General features: G+C 35.4%; 2 protein-coding genes and 1 long non-coding RNA gene across 5 annotated transcripts in view; 2 read left to right on the top strand and 1 right to left on the bottom strand.

Moving 5' to 3' along the window:
• Positions 1–38: 38 nt before the first annotated feature.
• Gen (XPG-like endonuclease) lies at positions 39–10,079 on the top strand. 2 transcript variants are annotated; one of them, XM_022067291.2, is made up of 8 exons: positions 39–1,067; positions 1,395–1,629; positions 3,549–3,638; positions 4,107–4,387; positions 5,650–5,841; positions 6,102–6,261; positions 6,944–7,271; positions 8,911–10,079. In XM_022067291.2, exons 1-8 carry the CDS (start codon positions 913–915, stop codon positions 9,573–9,575), a joined length of 2,106 nt encoding a protein of 701 aa, XP_021922983.1. In that variant the 5' UTR covers positions 39–912; the 3' UTR covers positions 9,576–10,079. The 2 variants fall into 2 exon arrangements, with proteins under 2 accessions (XP_021922983.1, XP_087211753.1); XM_087355627.1 differs by having other exon boundaries at positions 6,932–7,271.
• On the bottom strand, positions 8,735–11,455 carry LOC110831372 (uncharacterized). Its single transcript, XR_002543563.2, has 2 exons — positions 11,334–11,455; positions 8,735–9,161 (listed from the first exon to the last, which is right to left on the bottom strand). It is a non-coding gene; the product is annotated as an uncharacterized LOC110831372 (long non-coding RNA).
• A 142-nt stretch (positions 11,456–11,597) lies between these two features.
• Positions 11,598–20,110, top strand: part of LKRSDH (lysine ketoglutarate reductase/saccharopine dehydrogenase) — a 20,523-nt gene continuing 12,010 nt past the window's right edge. The window contains exons 1-9 of one of the 2 annotated variants that reach the window (XM_087355622.1): positions 11,598–11,737; positions 13,724–13,839; positions 14,239–14,394; positions 15,032–15,208; positions 15,458–15,610; positions 16,008–16,233; positions 17,422–17,549; positions 17,818–18,092; positions 18,481–18,652. In XM_087355622.1, coding sequence (XP_087211748.1) covers positions 11,707–11,737; positions 13,724–13,839; positions 14,239–14,394; positions 15,032–15,208; positions 15,458–15,610; positions 16,008–16,233; positions 17,422–17,549; positions 17,818–18,092; positions 18,481–18,652 — 1,434 coding nt within the window. In that variant the 5' untranslated portion in view covers positions 11,598–11,706. Of the gene's footprint in view, positions 11,738–13,385; positions 13,534–13,723; positions 13,840–14,238; positions 14,395–15,031; positions 15,209–15,457; positions 15,611–16,007; positions 16,234–17,421; positions 17,550–17,817; positions 18,093–18,480; positions 18,653–20,110 lie in introns of those variants that run through there. The other variant, XM_087355623.1, reaches the window with a different exon arrangement.

Here is a 20,110-nt window from a genome sequence, read left to right as displayed (position 1 = left end):
TTATTTTCCAACGCTGTGCTATCTACAGCGGTTACGTAGTCGTTTTTGTTCTGGATTATAATGTCTGGTTTATTATTTGGGATGGTTCTATCTGTTCTGAATTGTTGGTTCCATAAAATAGTTATTTGGCCCTGTTGACTTGTCTCCACTGTCTTCAGGATGTGTTCATACCAGTGCTTCTTTTCTAGCTTTACCCCAGCTTTCCTGCATATTTATTATTATTATTAGCTCATTTACTTATTAATTATTTTGCAATAAATTAATATTGTACATTTATATATTCAGTTCATTGTTTGTTTGCTTTTGTATTGTAAGGTTTGTATTGTTAGTGCTTGGCTGTTATTGGCTGTAGTCAAGCACTTTAATAAATGAATTGAATTGAATAATGCTAAGCTGACTGCTGAAAACCGAAGGACCCAGGGAAACCTGACTCAATGTATCCTTTTCCACAACAATTTCTCTGACCTCGACACGAACTCTGGCACCCGCTGACAACTGTATTTTAAATGATATACAGAGACCTCTACAATATCACTCTGAGCATCTGTAGATTAGGATTAATGGAAAGCGTATCCTTTCCGGTACAATGCTTGAATTTCGTTGTAGCACTAAATGGGTAAACAAAAAAAATGTGATCGTTAATATTAGAAGATCTGTGATTATAAACCGCATATTTGGATCTCTCATTACCAGTTTAAGACAGTGTTAAGGTCTCATGAATTACTACTGAAGTGTTGGCTACACAATACTGAGAGTTTGAAATAAATGCAAATGTTACAATTTTTACTGTACAATGTTTGTAAGCAAGTAGAACACTTTTCGCAGGCCAGATCTTTATTTTAACTCGATAAACAATTTATGATTTAGTTGCTTTGGTACATGTATTTCTTAATATAAATCCTGTATGGTGTCATGGGTGTTAAAAATTTGTGGCAAATTTTGGCACCAGTATGCGAACGTAAATCTTTATGGGAGCTTCATGATAAAGTTTTAGCAATAGATCTTAGTTGTTGGGTGTGCGATAGTCAAAATGTTCTGAACACTCAGCAACCTAGAATGTACTTAAGGTAAGCAGAATGCTACTATGTTCATTACAGTACGATATTAAAGTATGATAAGCCCAACATAACTAAATACTAGAAGATGTAACCAGTTGTCACTGAAAAGGAAGGAAATACAAGCATATGTAACAATTTATGTTGAAGAGCTATATTTTCATTGGTTTCATTAAAGTTATTATCATCCATCATTTGAGATGCATGAGTTATCATGTTTAATACAGTCCATTATATTTTGTGCAAGATAACATGCAGTTAATGTGGTGTTAAAATTAGGAGTTGCTGGACATAAGATAACTGAGCAGTTTTCTTCTCAGACAGAAATGCTATTTTTAGGAACCTCTTCTTCCGTACTTCCTGTCTGTTGCTGTTGGGTGTGAAACCTGTGTTTGTATTGGAAGGCAGAGCCCCCACTCTGAAATATGACACCATGTCACAAAGGGTCCAACAGAGGACAAAGAACAAGAAACAGAGCAGCTCTTCTGATGAAGAGAGTGCTAAAGTGTCTCAATGCACAAGGCTGGAAAGAAACAAAGGAAGCCGCTCCCGATTAAACTCCATATTGAAACAGGTTTGTTTATAGCCCAAGTATAGCTGAATGTATGCCCCATCTGTGTGATGTTTGCTGAATTTTATTTGTGGTAGATTTAATAAGCTGTCAGAGGAACAGATTATATAATGTTAACTTGTAGAATGAATAATGAATTGGAAATTATGTGGTTGTGGCCTAATTTAAGGCACTATCCCAGCATTTTCCCAGAGGATCTGAGAATAATCACAATATTTTTAGTTAGTGTGGACAGTCTTTACCAGTTATTGAACTTGGGACATCCTAAATACAAAGCAGGAGTGCTTAACCACTTGAGCATGACATTTGGTCTGTGAGACAATTTTTTTTTAATATGTTTTCAATAATTTTCTTTATTTGTATATATTTCATGGTGCCAGTCATGTGACTGTCAAATGTGAAGTTGGCCAATGCAGTTATATGGAGAGGATGCATGCGTCTAATTATGATACTTTTTTGCCTTTTTTCCCCACGATTTCGCAGTTAAGATTTTACCTTATTATTTTTTCAACAAAGAATTTGTAATTCTGGTCATTCTGACTTGTCCCTTTTTAATTTACATATTTCGTACGTAGTACCTCAAAATGAACATAGTATAGTTTCTGCATTAATTTTCCTTTGTTTATATGACCACTGAGGGTATTGTGCCAGAAGGGCATATCAATTTATTTCTATATCAGAGGCATTTGGTGAAGCTAATCTGTGTATTTGTAGTAACTTTTTCTGCTTGTCCTTGTGATATCATTTCAGGAGTACTTGTGTTGAAAATTAATATTAGTAGTGTGTTTTAAGGAGCTGACAAGCAGATACTATACAATACTTTCAGTGGCATTTTTAATATTCTAGAAGGTTGAAGTGGAAGTCTTCTGGCTCTTTCTCCATGAATCAGTGTATCCTAGTTACATGTATTAGAAATGTGTGAAGGAAAATACATATAAATATAAAAATAATTGGGTGTATATGTTGAATTTGTGATGACTAACAGTGAGCTCTAATATTCTTTTCAGTCTTGTGTTGTGTCCAACCACTTTAGTTAGTCTGTGTAAGAGAAATGGAAAATGGTTACATGAGAAACTTGAATATGTGTACCGCTTATGATATCATATATGTGTATGCATACATGTACACACACATACATATGGGAGTTTTCTTGCGTATGTGTGCTTATGTGCATGCCTGTGCAAATCAATTCTATAGTTTCCTTTTGTTTAGCCATACAATTATTAAGGTAGTTTATAAAACTGAGGAAATGTGATCACTTTTTTAGCCCCTTCTGTCCATTGTAGCATAAATCTGTAAGGCATTATGATCACTAAACTGTAAATCACGTTGGGAGTTTTCTGCTTGTAGGCCATGTTACAAGACATACAACGTGCTGTAAATACTAACTACTTCTAATTATTTTGTATAGGTGTTTTGAGATACACTGCAGAGTGGTCATAAAAATACTGATGTAACATAAGATGGCTTTTGCTTTAGTATTCTTTGCAACTATTAGTAAATACCAAGCTTCCCTGTGAGAGGTTAAAGAACCTGGCCTAACTTAATTGAATTTCCTTTTGTGTATGCTGTGGTAATATGTGGAGTGTGCAAAACTAATGAAAATGATGTGTCACTCTTTAATTCATGATGTCATATTGAGGTGATCTATTTTAGAGATGCAGTAGGCACTAAGAGTCTGTTTAGGCTCCACTGATTGAAAACCAGTAAAGAAAATTGATTGACAGTATCTTTCTTTTGTAACAGTTCAGCACTAGTTCCTAACTATAGTTAGAATAAACCAACATCATAGTTCCTTTCTTATGTACAACTGGGAAAGATGTAGCAATTAAATAAAAGTTTTAGTAAGGAAATATACAAGGAGATTTTTTAGAACAGTTTGCATTATTGTTGACTCAGTTTTTATTTTGACTTCTTTTCAGTGTGAAGCTTTACTAGCAATCATGGGAGTATCCTGTGTTCAAAGTTTTGGTGAAGCTGAGGCCCTTTGTGCACAGTTAAATGAATCTGGAGTAAGCTGGGATTTTTTCTTATATGTTTGTCATTAATACTGTATTTAAGATTTGAGGTTTTCACAGCGGTGAGTATGAAGTTTTCTGTCTTCTGGGTTGTTGCGCTGTGTGGTCTGGTCGATGCTTACCAACGTTTCAGAGGTCATACTGCCTCCGTCATCAGGGCGATGAAAATGCCAATAGGGTAGGTGGGGCTATAAGCCTAACATTAAAACTTTTTTGTGAAGAAACCATAACTGTTCTGGACCCCAGATTCTGTATTTATTTGTAGAAAATCTGTTTGCAGTGGGACAATTACAGGAAAATTAAGGAAGAACAAATGTGTTGGAATTAACATGAAATCGACATAAAATTTTGTTGCTGTACTCGGAACATAATTAAATTCAGTTTCAGAATGTCAAGCAGTTGTGTCAGGTGATGTGTTGCATTAATGTTATAGAGATATCTTAATATGTTTTAATTTTGTAGCTGGTTCATGGATGCATCACACAAGATGGTGATTGCTTCTTGTACGGAGCTCAGACAGTGTACCGTAACTTCACCATTGGTCGTCAGGGGTCTACTAGTTACAGTGTAGAAGAGTACAAGATGATTGTCATTGAAAAGAAGCTAGCTCTCAGTCGACAGAAACTTATCGCGCTGTCCCTGCTTTGTGGATGTGATTACAATGATAAAGGTGTCCTGGGAGTAGGCAAGGAGGCTGCATTGAATTTCCTTGAACATCTGAAAGATGATGAAATTTTGCCTAGGTACTAAATTGTTTCTTGATGTTATGTCAGGATGTGTAACTATTTCAGTACACCTATACCTGATTTTGTGTGTTTGTGTGTGTTGTATTTGCCCTGACAAAAAAAAAATTTCCTTGTTTATACGAGGCTCGTCCTTAAAGTAAGTTTCCCTGGGGCCGTTTACAGAAACAAAACACAATTTCATGGAAATATTTATTGCAACAGATACAGCAAGTGTCCAGCTATTTTTCAACATATTTGCCACCGGAATTGAGACATTTGTCATACCGTGGGACCAACTTTTGAATACCTGTGTCGTAGAAGTCTGCCGCCTGGGATTGGAACCACTGTGTGACAACCATCTCCGCCTCTCTGTCATTCTCAAAACGCTGACGCTGACCGGACAGGAATTTCTTGAGGTGTAGGAAACGATGGAAATCACTGGGAGCGAGGTCCGGGCTGTAGGGTGAATGATTAAACACCTCCCAGCTGAACTCCTGCAGGAGACTTGCTGTCCGTCGAGCTGTGTGCGGCCTAGCGTTATCACTGACCGCACTTCACAGTCGGCGGTAGCTGGAATAAGAACCTCCATCTTCAACAGCTGCAACGATGCTACTGTGAGAACGCGGGAAGTACCGTTAGTGCATGCGCCATGCTACGTCATTGCTCTATCACGTACGCACAGTCGCTTCGCTCAATATAAGGTTTGCTAGCTGTGGGACGAGTGGGAAACTTACTTTTGGGACGTGCCTCGTATTATATGTGGCAGATCTTATTTCCATTGTTTGTCAGTTTCTTCATTTTGATTTTGAGGAAGTTCAAATTCCCAGTTTGTGTATCAGGTTTTTACACAAGGGTTGATCTCTTAAGAATACAGAATGTTTTATGTGGACTGAAGTCGATTGTTAAAAACCTTTTTACTACATAAGGAGTGTCATACAGGTGAATTTCATCTTTTTGTTGGGGACCAACCAAGAAATTAAAATGTTGGAAAGTTCTAGATTCTTTTTGTATTATATCATTCCACATCTTTCTGAAACAACATACTAGCATACACATGGTATACCAGATGTTTATTTACATGAGTTTAATGCATACTAAACAGGTGGGTAGTGAAGGTTTATTAAAGTAAACTGAATTATGTATAATCTGAGTAAATGATAAAAGCATGAGGAAAGTTAATGTTTTTATATTTATTGTTACAGAGGTTATATTTTCTGGCCAAAATAGTGCCACTTTAAATGTGAATATGTTAACCTGTTTTTCTTAATGTTTCCTTACAGACTGAAGCAGTGGCGAACAGACCCTCGCTATGAATGTTTGGAAACTGAATATGCAGCTCTGGGTAATACATGCAGCAAGTGCAACCACACAGGGAAGCTACAGAAGCATGCCAAGTCAGGCTGTAAAGATTGTGCCACAAAATTTGATTGTATTAAAACTACTGACATGCATCATCTTAGTCAGAAAGATCCGTGAGTGAAGTATTGTCTTCTTACAGAGGATAGGACAAACAGGAATTTCTTTGCTTGTATTGCATTTAATTTCTTTAGATCTGTATTGCAAGTAAATTTTTCCTCTTGAGTGATGTCAAATTATATACACTTAGCACCATTTTTGTGGCACCCACATACACCCTGTGCAAAATTAGTCTGTGTGTGTGTGTGTGTACAAATATTGTTATGTAGGTTAAATAAATAATCCTTAAAAGGTGATTTTGTTACATATATTTCAGGGGAGAAAGAAAATGTATCATAGCAGAACTCATAATGAGGAGGAAGGCATTACAAGATGAGAACTTCCCATCCCAGGCCATAATAGATGAGTTCTTGTATAGACAGCCACTCCCCAAATTTGACGTACGATGGAAGCAACCAGACATTGTCAGCTTCATTGTGAGTGAAAATTGTTAATACATTTTGAGATATGAAGTTTCTTTCAGCTGTGAAGATTGATTATGGCCATCTAGCTTATGACGCCATATAGTCTCGTAGATGGTTGTCAACATTTCAGAGGGACTTATTGCCTCCATATCCAGGGTGAATTTATTTCGTGTACAATAAGATTTTCATGTTTTTGTGCAATGTTGAATAAAACTGAATATCTCAAATTGTTGAACAGGCATAGAGTAGTGTGATATACTATAACAAAGTATGTTACATAATATAGAAATTTAGTATCCAAAATTAATTTGAATTCTGTGTCTCACAAATTTCATTTTTGTAGTCTTATTGAAAATTTTAATACCATTAAATTTAAAATAGACATGCCTGCATCATTGTGTCAAAATTTTTGTAATACTGAATTTTGTGTATATGGAATATGTTATTACATGTGTGTACAAGGATCATGGAGGAAATAATAAACTGAATATTTTATCATATTAAATTTTGTACTGAACATTATATAATGTTCAGTACAAAATTTAACAGTTTTTATTTTAGGTTGTTTAAGGCTCATAGGACTGTTTCTGTTCAGGTGCTAAGGAAAATTCATGCAGTGATGTTAATATAGTAAAATTCATTGTTTTAGGATTTTTGAAGTTTATTTCAATAATTGCTAAAGTTGGTCTTACAGAACTATGCTGTTAAGCTTCTTAACTGGACAGAGTTATATGCCGTGGAGAAATTTATTCCACTGGTGACAAGATGGCAGTTACATAATCTGCGAAATGACGGCAGGAACTCAGACCAAGCTGCATTACCATTCATGCCATGTAAAATTATTAAGAAACGAGTACTGAAAAGTGTTCATAGTTTCGAAGTTGAATGGAAAGACCATCATGGCCTTTTGTGCAACATCGAGGTGCAACATGGAATTACCACTGAGCCCCAAGAAATGTTTAGAACTGCATACCCAGACTTGGTGGAGAAATATATGGAGGAGGAAGCAAAGTCAAGAAAGGGTGAGTAGTGTTACATTTCTGCTGTAGTAATTGCATATTCTTTGCAGCATAACCTTTATCATTCAGGTAAAACCACAAAATAAGCAATAATTTTTTAATAGTTAAGACATAAGATGTGGATTTTCTTTATGGTTAAAATTATATGCATACACAATAGTAATTTAATATTCTAGTGCTATTGCAGTATGAAAATAGTTGTAACATAGTTTTTAATTAAGTTGTCCATAAATGGAGATTTATGGAAATTATGGTTCTTCTACATTTGTGCATCCTTACATTTTATTACCTTGAACATCCAGTCCAAGTATTTAGGATCGGGTTTGATTTAAACTGTTACATCCTTTGATGCTGAGATATAGTTTAGATTACTGTAAGATGCTGAACTTGAAATTTAAAGTGAAACAGATGTAAATCACACAGGGATTTCATGGATGTTTTCAAGCATGTACAACCTTCATGTTTGCATACTGTATGTTTATCTGCATGCATTTATCTGATAGCTATGTTCGTTTGGATATAAAAATGTATTGGTATCACAGTAAAGACTAATTCTTTTTGCATCTACTGGAAATTCTTTAACACTAAGAAAGGAATAGTATTAAGTATGAATACATATATTGCATTAAATTTTGAACTCCCTTACATATGTACCCTAGATTGATACCCCAGTTTCTTCCTATTCTTATTTCATATATACTAGACACACGAGAACCAATTTTTTCAGTTCAATACACAATAAATAAGTAAATGAATAAAATAGTTCAGAATCCAGGTGAAAATAGAAATGAAATGGGTTTACACACAGGTACCAATATTTTTAGAGGTGTGGTAGTAAAATATTACATACACTTGTTAAAACCTGACAGTTCAGAATTCCAGCAAGGGGTTATAGAGTTACGCATAAATTGCATAAGCAGTGTTAAGGGCTAAAAAATTCTTCATAAGGAGTAGTGTAGCAACAAATCTTGTGTTTATACGTAATTTTTCTACAAATAGGCATTTGGGGCAAATGCTCACAGGTGCATACAGTTAAAATAATGGATTAAATTTATTTGGCTGCTGATTTTCAGATTTGCAACAGTTATCTTACTGTTACCTCATCTGATCATTGAATAGATACATGCTATTATTATTATTATTAAGTGTTCTGTCTTATGACAGGTCCATTGCTCTGCTCAAACAGAGCTCTCCAGTTGTCCCTATTCTCGGCTTCTCGCTTTAATTCCTGGAACGTCATCTTCTTTCCTTGTTTAAGGTCGTCGGTTAGCTGTATCAATCTTCTTCCTAGTCCTCTCTTTCCTTCAACCTGGCCTTCGGTGATATCACTCAGTAATCCATTCCTTCTCATAATATGTCCCAGCCAGTTATGCTACAGTATGAAAATACAGTATAAAATAACCTAGCATTGTGGTGTGGATGACTGCTTTTTTATCTTAGGTGGGATAGGATTAAAGATATTGGTGTTTTATTAAGATGCTGATTTATTTATACTTAGCTTCTTAAAAATTTACATATCTGCTATTAGGTGCTAGAATACTGCATGTTTTTAAGCAAAAATTTTCTCGTTGTTGACAGAGTACAGTTAAATTAGCTAAATACTTTAAAACATCAACTGATTTCCATGTTATGTTCATTTAAGGGAAAACAACAGGCAGAAAACTGAAAAGAAAAACAGCATCAGTGAAAACTTATAATTGCCAGTGCAAGGAGAATGAAGAACACAATAAGTATACCCAGCAGAGCCATATGTGCACATGTATGAAGTCTTCAAGTAAATCTGATGTCTCCGAAATTCAGAGCTTTTTGGGAAATTTGGATATCAGTTCTGAAGATGGAAAAGGAAACCTGGAGAATTTATCTCATAAGGATGCAATACATATGCAGTCATGTCTGAAAATTGAAAAGAAACAATCAAAGTTAACATTTAATTATCTATGCGATACAGTGGCACAAGGTACTGAAAATAATGTTCAACAGATGAACCAAAAAAGAGTTATGGAGACAAACTTGGAAAGTGGTATAAAACTGGAAAGAGAGACACATTCTGCACATGCATTAAATGGAGACAAAGGCATAGGTGCATATCCATGCAACACATTTCTGAATTCTGAAGTTTGTGCCCAGATTTCATCAGTGAAAGCTGTTGAACTTGTGAACGAGAAACTGCCATTTGGGGAACCGGAAAGGAAAGGAATTTTAGAGGAGTATGACTGTTTGGATCTCGATGACGAGATAATGGATATGTCGAGCATTATAGAAAATATTGTTCGTGGACCCAATAATACAAGTGTGCAACATAATTAGTGTTGTATATTTTTGTGTTAAGTAATGGGTACAGACTTTTGATGATACTTTTGGTATTATCAGTTAAAATAACATACATACCTGTTTTTGTAATCTGCATGCATTATATGAGTTAGATAAAAATATTAAAACATGTAATCGTCATAATTGGTATTCAGTTGGGGTAACAACCAGCTTTCCAACATGTCCAAAAATGAGTCGCCAGTCACAGTTGCACCATTCTTTTGTGTATGCACTGTATAGGTGAACAAAGGCAGAAATGCCGACAAAATCCCATTTGACCTCTATTTCACAACTAAAGACTGAAATAATTACTGTTTTGGCCATTTGTGTGTGATCATAAATGAAGTTACTTTGCTGTTGAAAATTGAGAAAGTGTTTAGTATCAGATAGTTGATATATTTGTTAAAATGTATCCATGCTCAAGAAAAGCTATTACATTCTGAGATCAATAAATACATACATGCTGTGTATAATAAAGGATTGCCACTGTAGTGGAAGGAATTTATTTTTGTATTTCTTAGTGTAGGAAATCAATTTAGATATTATGATATATGAGAAGTCTGTGCATGACTTTACATGCCATCCAGCTGGCTGTTCCTGACTGTTGGTTGCACTAGTATGCACTGACCTAATTTAAGGCTCTTCACACAGACTACGAAAATGTGATCAGTAATAAATAATACTAGATATAAACGAACTGTAGCTATTGTGATTGTTAAGAAGAAAAGAATAAAGCACGGGTATTGCTTTGTTTTGCTTCCAAACAATCAGAATTCCAAAGAAGGAAAAAGTACAGCCATTGACTTAATATGCTGTTTTATATTTCACTGTGGTAAAATTTGGCTGAGTTTAACATAAAATAAATTTTAATGTTAATTTTAACAACAACATTATAAAAATTAAGTTTGTGTATAGACGGAAATAATAAATAAATATATACTGAATTTTATCACAAACATGACGCATCTAAACTACAAAAAAAAAAGTGTAATGTCAGTTGGTGATCTAAGTAATTATGTCTCCAGTACCCGTGTTCCTTGGAACAGTTTTTGCATATTGGCTTCATCTAGTGTTTGAATCATGTATGTCAAAGATGCCTATGATGATGTTGATGACGGTAGAGGTGACTCCAAGAGAAAGTGACACATTGTTTAATAAAACTGCCCTTTTCTGATGTGCTGTATAATCAATATTATACTGTGATCCTAATACCAAAGAAATGATACCTTGGATCACCTTCAAACAAAATGACTCATAAATGGCATGAATATCCATTAGTACATAATAAAGATAAATTATTTTCAATTGTGCTTACAATTAATATAAAACTTCTGCTGCAGTACAGATATGCTTCATCACCCTGATTATGGAGGCAGTATGACCTCTGAAACGTTGGTTAACATCAACCAGACTACACAGCGCAACAACCCAGAAGACGGAAATCTTCATACTCACCGCTGTGAGAACCTCAAGTCTTACATGCTATGTATACATTTAAAATATTTTACATTAACAGAAAGTGAAACATAAGAGGTGTGTCCAGTTGTGACCACAGATAAATCGTAGTTTCTGGGGGCTGCAGCTCAAAACTGGAGAGATGGGGAACTCCACACAGTGTATAAACCACATGTGCCTGAAATGAATGTTATCTGCATACTCTATAAATGTATTTAATGTGTGAAATAGTGTGTTTGGATCAGGCTTTTTGACCATTAGACAAATGACTTCTACAAGATGCAACTACTGGATACTTACTGTTTCAACAAATCAGAAAAATGTATTGTTAATGTAACTATTTAAGTGCTTCCTTTATAATTGTACAGCCACTCCATTTTATTTTGAGGCTTGTAGAGACATGATAAGCATTCTGAATGTAGTGTTATATGAACTTTGAAATATGGTTTATTTGTTAAGGTTGAACATTTTGGCCTCCTGCCAACTGATTTAATCTAGGGTCAGACTTTGATATTGTGTCTGTATAGAAAATTTATCTAACAGGAAACAGTCATATTCCTCATTCCCTTGGTACTGTGATTTATTTACTTCTGCACTTTATTGGTTACTGTAATGGAGGTCTGTTTCAGTTGTCTCTGTTCACCAGATTGTCATGATCAGTGAATTGGAATGAATGGACACGGGCCAAATGCAGATCCAGTGCTGTAAGTAGTAATGGTTGATTTTAATAAATGTATGTGACTGCAGTGCTGGAGGAAGTTACATAATAAGGCGCTACTAACTATTAATACATGACTAATTTCTGTTTAAGATATATACAACATGACTTAAGTGGCATGTGTTCATGCCCAATAATAATAGGTGTTGGTTGAGAAACATTGTGGATTATATTTATTAGCTGTTAATAATTAAATGAGTATAGTGATTAGGTTATTGGATGACTGGGGTTTTGTTCCCAACAGGGCAGAATTTTTCTTTTTGCCATAAAATCCTCAACAGCTCTGCTACCCACACCCAGCCTCCTTCCAGCTGGGTACCAGGGTTAAATTGGCCTGTGTGTGAAGCTACCCTCTTATCTTTGTCTTATGTTGAGGTTAAGAATGTGTGGAGCTATACCTCCATGTTTCATATGTCTATATGGCTTGCTTAATTGAATACCAGGGACAACTTTGCTGTTACCTTATTAACAAGTTTTCAATTTTTTTAAAAAAGTATGCTTTATATTCCATGTTCCTTAGGAAGCAGAATTCATTTAACTATGCAAGGAGTTTGACAAGGTTATGATCTTTATGGTGTTTATTTAGATGACACGGTGAAAATGTGTGAATTCGATACTTTTAAAGCTAATTTTATTATGAAAGCTAGTACACTCTTATATGTAGATATGGATAATAGAATTAAAAATAAATATTACAATATACAGCTAAACTTTGTGAAGGGATGATGGAATGGCTGGCATGCCTGATAAAATATGCACTAGTGGATCACATATTTCACATTTTTATGTTGTACAGTCCTATTGGTTCACAAAAAAGTTACGATCTTCACATCTTGGGCAAGTTACAATCAGGGCTGGATGAACAGAGCTTTGAAGTTATTTCCTTATCTTCCTCTAGAATTTCTTAATTCCTTTGAATCTGAAGCTCATCTGAATATTATGTACATTTTATTACAAATATTAGTTTGTTAATGTTGTCCAAGGAAATAATCCCTGTTTATAGTTAGAATCATATGAAACCCATAAATACAAAATGAAGTGTTATTAATTATTGAAGCAAGTGGAACATACAGTTATCATTGGGCTTTAAAGGGTTAAGTGAACCATTAATATTTTATAGCCAGTCTGTTTTATTCCATAATTCATAACCATTGTATCACAGCAGATATGTGAAAAGTGATGCTAATGGAAACTTCTAGCTATACTAAGTTCCTTTAGTCAGTCTGGATGCTCATTGTTTCTTTGGGTTGTAATATGTTTGTATTAATTTTCAGTTGCCATTATCAGTTTCTCATTTCATCATTGATCAGTTGTTTGGATATTCTTGTGAGATAAAAAGTCAGCATTTGACATCATTAGATGTTGAAATTGAGTGTGAATTTCCATGTTGTGTAACTGCAGTCAAGAGAAAAAGCAAACTTGTGTTTTTCTAGATGTTTATTGTGATAGTAATAATGATGGACTTGAATATAATTGGAGCTTTGGTTGGAATTAATATTTTCCTGTGGCAGCTACCAACTTGTTACATGTTTCACATGATAACATGCTTATCTGTTTCATTATATATATAGAAAAAGGGTAGAAAAATCAGTATTCCTATGACCTTCTAACCCACAGATCAAATGCTATCACAGTATTTCTTATATGTGAAACTATTAGTCACTTTATATGCAACTAGAATCCATCTGAGCTTCCATCTACACAGTAACATATTTTGTAATGACATGTACTGTTAATAAGCTCAGTATTTGTTTCAAGTTAAAGTTCATTCTGAAAATTAAGGTGAGTTTGAAACAACCTTTGGAAACATATTTGAATCTCTTACTGAAGCTCTTGTGTCCTTATACTGAATCTGATTTGTGGGTCCAGTAAAAGGCCGAAGAGCTACTCCAGTGGGCTGTATTTTGTCCATTCCTAAAGTTAATAATAAGACAGTCATTTACCCACACTGATCTCTTTTCTTTTGTTTTAGTAAGTATCAAGATGCAGCAATTTGTGATGGCTACCATGAAAGCATGTAAAAGGTGTGGCTTCATATTCAGCACAAGAACCAATCACCAACGAACGAGAACTACCAAACCAACCAATGTGAGTAATATACAGTAGGTGCATTAGCTGATTTTCACTTAGTGAATAGCTGTCTTTAGTACCTTACTTCCTGATACAGCATCTGATGAATATAGACATTCATCTTTTTAAATAGTATGATAGGAACTGGAAGATTTATCATTTGTGAAAGCCTCCCTGATGATGGAGGCAAAAAGGATCTCTGAAATGTTGGTAAATATCTACCAGATTATATGGCACTACAACTCAGAAGACAGCCATCTTCATCCTTGCCACCACAAGAACCTTAAATTCTACTTGTAAAAAAATGCTGATTGTAGCTTAACCTATTATTGAAATATGTCTATATAGATGAGAGAATGTGTTGGACGAAACATGAGATATGCTTAGTTTCACAACATTGTACTATTATTTTTCAAGACCTCTGTAGAAGGAAAGGTGATAGCAATTCGGCGGGAGGATCAGTCTGTATGGGAGAGGAGAGCACCACTTGCACCATCTAATGTCCGTCACCTTACTCGTGCTGGAGTCAAGGTCATTGTACAACCATCAAACAGAAGAGCCTATCCAATGCAGGTAGGTGAAAATTAGGATATTTATAGCTGACAGTGTCTCAGTTATTTCTAATTTTTTAAAGGCGGGTAGTAATTTGGGATCTTCACTGCCTGTACTCCTCAACTGATATTGTTTGGATGATCAAACCGAGGAGGATGAGGTGGGTGGGACATGTGAGGGAGAGGCCTGAAGTGAGGAGACTGCTGGGAAGACCTAGGCATAGATGGGGGATAACATTAAGATGGATGTTATGGAGATAGGAATCGATTGAGTGAACTGGATGCAGCTAGCTGAGGATAGAGTCCAGTGGCAGGCTTTTGTGAACACGTTTGGCTTTTTTTTTAACAATTTCTACATATATCTATGGTTACTTTGTAAAATAAACCTAATAATATGCTACTTTGTGCAGTATTCCAAATGTATTAGTCCCGAAGACAAAATGGGAATTGTAAAGAAGGGGTTTGGTGTCTTGAACATAGCTTTAAATGTTTCTTAGCCTGAGACTATTTTGCAGCTGCACTGCATATTAAAGTATCTTTGATTTCCAGTGTGAAGCTGGCCCAAGTAACTGCTTATTCCCAACAAGGTGTACTTGCTGTCCATTGACTGAAATGTTTCTTAGGGTAGTTTGATTCTGTAGAACAGCAACATGTTACAGACATACGCTGCAGCTGGAGCGGTGATCCAGGAGGACATTTCTGAAGCATCTGTGATTTTCGGTGTGAAGCAGGCTCCAGTAGATCTTCTGATCCCTAATAAGACTTATTGTCTCTTCTCACATACAATCAAGGCACAGGAAGCAAATATGCCTCTGCTGGATGCTATACTAGAAAAGGTATGAGTAAAAAACTTAAAATTTAGTGTTTATAAAAAAAATTTAAACCTTAAGAATTACTGTGTTTTGAAGGATGGATCTTTCTTTATCATTAGGTAAAGAGGGGACAGACACCTATTCTGCTGGATCTGGTAGACCAAGCTATTCCCAATCTGTGGTCTGCATTTTGCTTATATATCACATGCCATGTTTTTGGAATCATGATATTGTAATGTGCAACTGATAATGATCACTGGCTCTGTTCATCAGAATATACGCCTGATAGACTATGAGAAGCTGATGGATGAACATGGGCAGCGTGTGGTTGCATTTGGAAAATATGCTGGTTTGGCAGGCATGGTCAACATCCTGCATGGTCTTGGATTACGTCTCTTAGCTCTGGGTCATCACACACCTTTCATGGTTAGTGCTGGATTATAGTAACCTAGACTCCTTTTACATTCAGTGTTACTGCAATATAATGCATTGTAAAAATAGGTATATGAATTAAGTAACTATTGGTTTCCATAATCTTAGACAAAAGAACTGATTTGGAAATCTACTCTTTAAAAAAAAATCTGGAGTAGTTTTTTGTATAGATTGACTGCAGACTGGATGATCAGGTTTCTTTTGTTTGTTGTACACTGTACAGATTGCTGAAATTGCTAAAATAAAGTAACATAATGGAGCTTTGAAAGATATTTCCAACTTTGAACACAAGGCTGATTTCCTGTGTATAAACTAGAGGTTGGCGATACTAGTGTTTTCAGGTGGTTGGTTGCCATCATATGCTGAATGTTAAATTATTGCATTGTTGCAGTATATAGGACCAGCTCACAACTATAGAAATTCATCTATGGCTCGACAGGCTATAAGAGATGCAGGGTACGAGATAGCTCTGGGTATGATGCCGAAGTCCATCGGTCCTCTGACTTTTGTGTTCACAGGCAGTGGGAATGTATCTCAGGGTGGACAGGAAGTGTTTCAGGAGTTGCCGCATGAGTACGTCCCACCAGACATGCTAAGGAAGGTGGCAGAGCATGGTTGTGAGTTGCTTGCTAATGTGTAAAAAAGACAAGGAGAGGAAATGTTTTCAACTTATGAAAGTAATGTTGGTACTGAAACCCAAAATGTAATTGAATTATTCATTGCTGAATTAGTCCCTCTTATTTGTAGAGCAGATACTTGTTAGGGATAGGTTTGTATACTAAATTGCTATGTCCAAGACCTTGAGGTCCTGCTCAAGCAGTTGTAGTGCCTGTCTATAAAAATACTGATAGGTAAGGTTGGCTAAAGACGAAGCTAAAATAGGAAAGAGGAAATATTTTTAACGTTTTGCTCAGAAATTCATTTAATAGTGGGTCCCACAAAAAATTGTAGAGACAACATACAATAGCAACTCTGCCTGCTCATGAATCTTAAGATTCTCCTATTTTATTCTTATTTTATTGTGTGTATGGCATGATGAAATTGATAAATATTGTAAATATATGAAGATGGCTGTCTTCTTGGTTGTAGTGACATTTAGTCCGGTAAAGGTTTACTGTCATTTTGGAGGTCCTAGCTGCCTCCATCATCAGAGCAATGAGGACTCATTGCCCTGATGATGGAGGCTACATGGAGCTGCAACCCAGAAGACACCCATCTTTGTACTCATCACCACGAGAACCTCAAATTCTTCATTATAATTGTAATTTAAATAATATATAATTTATTTAAATTACAGTAAATTAATTTCTTTAACATAAATTGACATTCTCCTTTCAGAATAATTTTGTTGTGTTAAATTTCAACTTTCATCCACTGTGCTCTTCTTCAAACTAATCATAATATTTTGTAATGATGCCAGTCAGTTATAGAAGCATTTGCTTGTCAGAATAATAGTTGTTTCCATTGATATTTTGAGTTCTGAATGTGTAGGGCTTAAATGTTACCTTATATTTAGATTAGATGAAGGTTATTTACTTTTTTCCTTGCAGGAAAGGTGTCTATTTTAAGAAGTCGGTTGTACTTTATTTTAGACTCAGGAGTTTAGACATTACATTTTTAGTTATGTGTATTTTCCATTTGGCTACCATTTATGATGAATGTGGTGGCTCTCTGTGGCAAGAAGACTGGTAAGGATGTTTGATACATTTAGGTGGATGGAAACATAAAGATCAATTTGAAATTCTGTACTAATTAGTGAATTCTAGTTTGCATCCATTTTAATTTAATATTGCTTGTGTTGCCAGCTCACACCAAGATCTATGGATGTGAGGTGCGGAGAAGACATCATTTGGAGCGAAAGGAAGGCGGAGGGTTTGATCCTGAGGAGTATGAAAGATTTCCATCCCAGTACATCTCAACATTTAGTAAAAAGGTTGAACTATGTAATTATGAAATTTAAAACTGTTGTTCAATGATAAATTACAACTTCCAATGTGGATGTTGGTGTGGTTAAAGATGGAATTTACAGATATCTAAAGCAACTAATGAATGCCCAAAAAGTGTAATAAGTTCAAATAAATGCAGTTAGAATGTAAAGTTGAAACATACAAGTGAAAGCAGGAAGTTCCTTTATGCTAGTCCCAATGCTGTTACTCTCAAGTTAAAACACAGAATGAAATCTTTATATCTTTATATTGTAGGTAGCTCCATATGCTTCAGTCGTCATCAATGGCATCTACTGGGCGATTGACTCGCCCAAACTTCTCACTATTCCTGATGCCAAAACTCTACTGAGACCTGCCAACACTCCATGGCTTCCATCATCAGTTGGCTCTCCTGCTTTACCTCACAGAATGTTGGCAATCTGTGACATATCAGCCGACCCTGGAGGTTCTGTTGAGTTTATGAATGAATGCACGACCATTGATACACCGTTTTGTCTATATGATGCAGATCGCAACAAGGATACGAAAAGGTGACACCACCAGTAACTACTGCCTTGTAATTGTCTCCTTATAACTTTAGGCACAGTCTCTTTCAGTTTTCATTTGTCCTGTTATGATTTTCTGAGAAAACTTGGAATTCCAATATTTTCTCATAGCTATATAATGCTTCAATCTGTAGTCATGTCTCTGGTAAATTGTACACTTCTTTTTTTAGATGCCTAAGTAATTGTGTGCTAATAATGAGCCTCATTCATAGACACAGTGAGATGGCTGACTTGATGTAAGCTGTGGTGTAATAATTCTTTCTTATCTTAATGATGTAATTTTTTAAAAACAACTGTGACCCATCCAATATTCTTTTATTTCTGTAGAGGTTTAGATTTTATTTCTTACAAGGATTGTTTTCCTGTGCTGCAGCTTCAAGGGTCCTGGTGTACTGGTGTGCTCCATAGACAACATGCCGACTCAGCTCCCCAGAGAGTCAACAGATTTCTTTGGGGACCTTCTGTACCCTTTTGCATTTGACATCCTTCAGTCTGATGCCACTCAGCCTCTTGAGAATCACAACTTTACTCCTTCTGTTGCAGGAGTAAGTACAACAGCTCTGCACAAATACATAAGTTGAAACTTTTTAACTTCTATGGCTGGGCTGCACTATCAATCTTCTTGATTAAGTGCAGATCTCCCACCAAGCAGAAAGGTCAGGTGTTATGAGTCAAATGAGACATGGTAGGTAGTTTGGGAAGAAACATTACTTTTATTCCTAAATTTGTATCAGAGCTCAAAATTTGATATGTGTTTAATGAAATGAAGACCAAGGTATCTTCTCCCAAATGGTACAATTTTTCATCTTAAATTATTGTTGTTGGGGGGCAAGTTAGGTATCTTTCATCCCCAGACCATGTCAAGAATTTTAAGGACTGAAATTTGATAAGAGATTAAACATGAACATGTCTTGTGAAATAAAAGGCTAGTGTTTGTAGTTTTTTATTTTAATCCTATGAAGCATGAAGTTAATCTACATAAACATTCACTCTACCCTTCCATAACACTACAGTGCTAAAGATTGCTCACATTAATATGGTTTGGTTAGAGGAACTGATAGAAATGTGCATTTCTATTCTAATCCTTTACTTTATACACTCTTTGCAACAAGAATCAAGTGGTATACGAAGTAGGATTTGAGGTTTTCACAGCGGTGAGTCTGAAGATGGCTGTCTTCTAGATTGTTGTGCGTAGTCTCTTAGAAGTTTATAAATGTGCATCTTACTCATTGCTGTGATGATGGAGGCAGTGATGACCTATGAAATGTCTATAAACTTCTACCAGACTACACAGCACAAGAACCCAGAAGGCAGTCATCATCAAGTGGTATACTGCTTTAAGAAACAAAAACTTATCTTAAAACTTTGCATACCATGTAGTGTGTTAGAATATAAAATAAGCAAACAAACAAACTATTAACACTAGTGTCTTTTTTATAGTGTTAATAATTTGTTTGTTTGCTTATTTTATATTTTAAAAAATTATCTGTCTACCAGGATTGTGGATGTCCAAGCAAAGTATAGTTTTCACCTTCATTTTGCCATGGAACTTAGTCCCATGTCTTGGAAAAGTCATGAACATTAATTCGTGTTTTTCATCAGATTACGCACATATGGTGGTGTCTTTGGTGAATACATTATCTCTACTGGTTTCAGATTTTGAAAATCTTATGTGCTTGATTTTTGTCACAGAGTGTACATATAATGTAGTTTCAGGAAAGTAACTGTACATAAAGTAATCTTAATGCAAAAATATACAAATTAATAGAGAAAAGAAGGAATGCTTAAGCGAGAAAGTTGATAATGTGGATAAAGTATCTGGTGCTGTTATGAGTAATTTACATATGTAGGCCATTATTATCTTTAAGTGCTTAATCTTTCCTTTATGATCCAGTTCACATTTCAGATTGGTACTGGTAAGAAATATGTAGAAAAGCAGTTACAAATAGTGAACACTATTGGACTATGTAGTAGAAAAAATGACTGTATAGTTGTGGCAGTGA

This window comes from Zootermopsis nevadensis, unplaced genomic scaffold (assembly GCF_977971745.1).
Source record: "Zootermopsis nevadensis isolate Lab colony 2312 unplaced genomic scaffold, Znev_1.0 Znev_ptg000025l, whole genome shotgun sequence".
NCBI classification, from domain to species: domain Eukaryota; kingdom Metazoa; phylum Arthropoda; class Insecta; order Blattodea; family Termopsidae; genus Zootermopsis; species Zootermopsis nevadensis.
The sequence above is the reverse complement of the archived record's forward strand: the minus strand, read 5'-3'. Positions and strand labels throughout refer to the sequence as shown.

Bases quoted from the DNA above. Each gene is read 5' to 3' on its own strand.
- Gen (XM_087355627.1), top strand. From the start codon at position 913: ATGGGTGTTAAAAATTTGTGGCAAATTTTGGCACCAGTATGCGAACGT. The intron at 4,388-5,649 runs GTACTAAATTGT...GTTTCCTTACAG, and splicing joins GATGATGAAATTTTGCCTAG to ACTGAAGCAGTGGCGAACAG. The intron at 6,262-6,931 runs GTGAGTGAAAAT...TAATTGCTAAAG, and splicing joins CAGACATTGTCAGCTTCATT to TTGGTCTTACAGAACTATGC.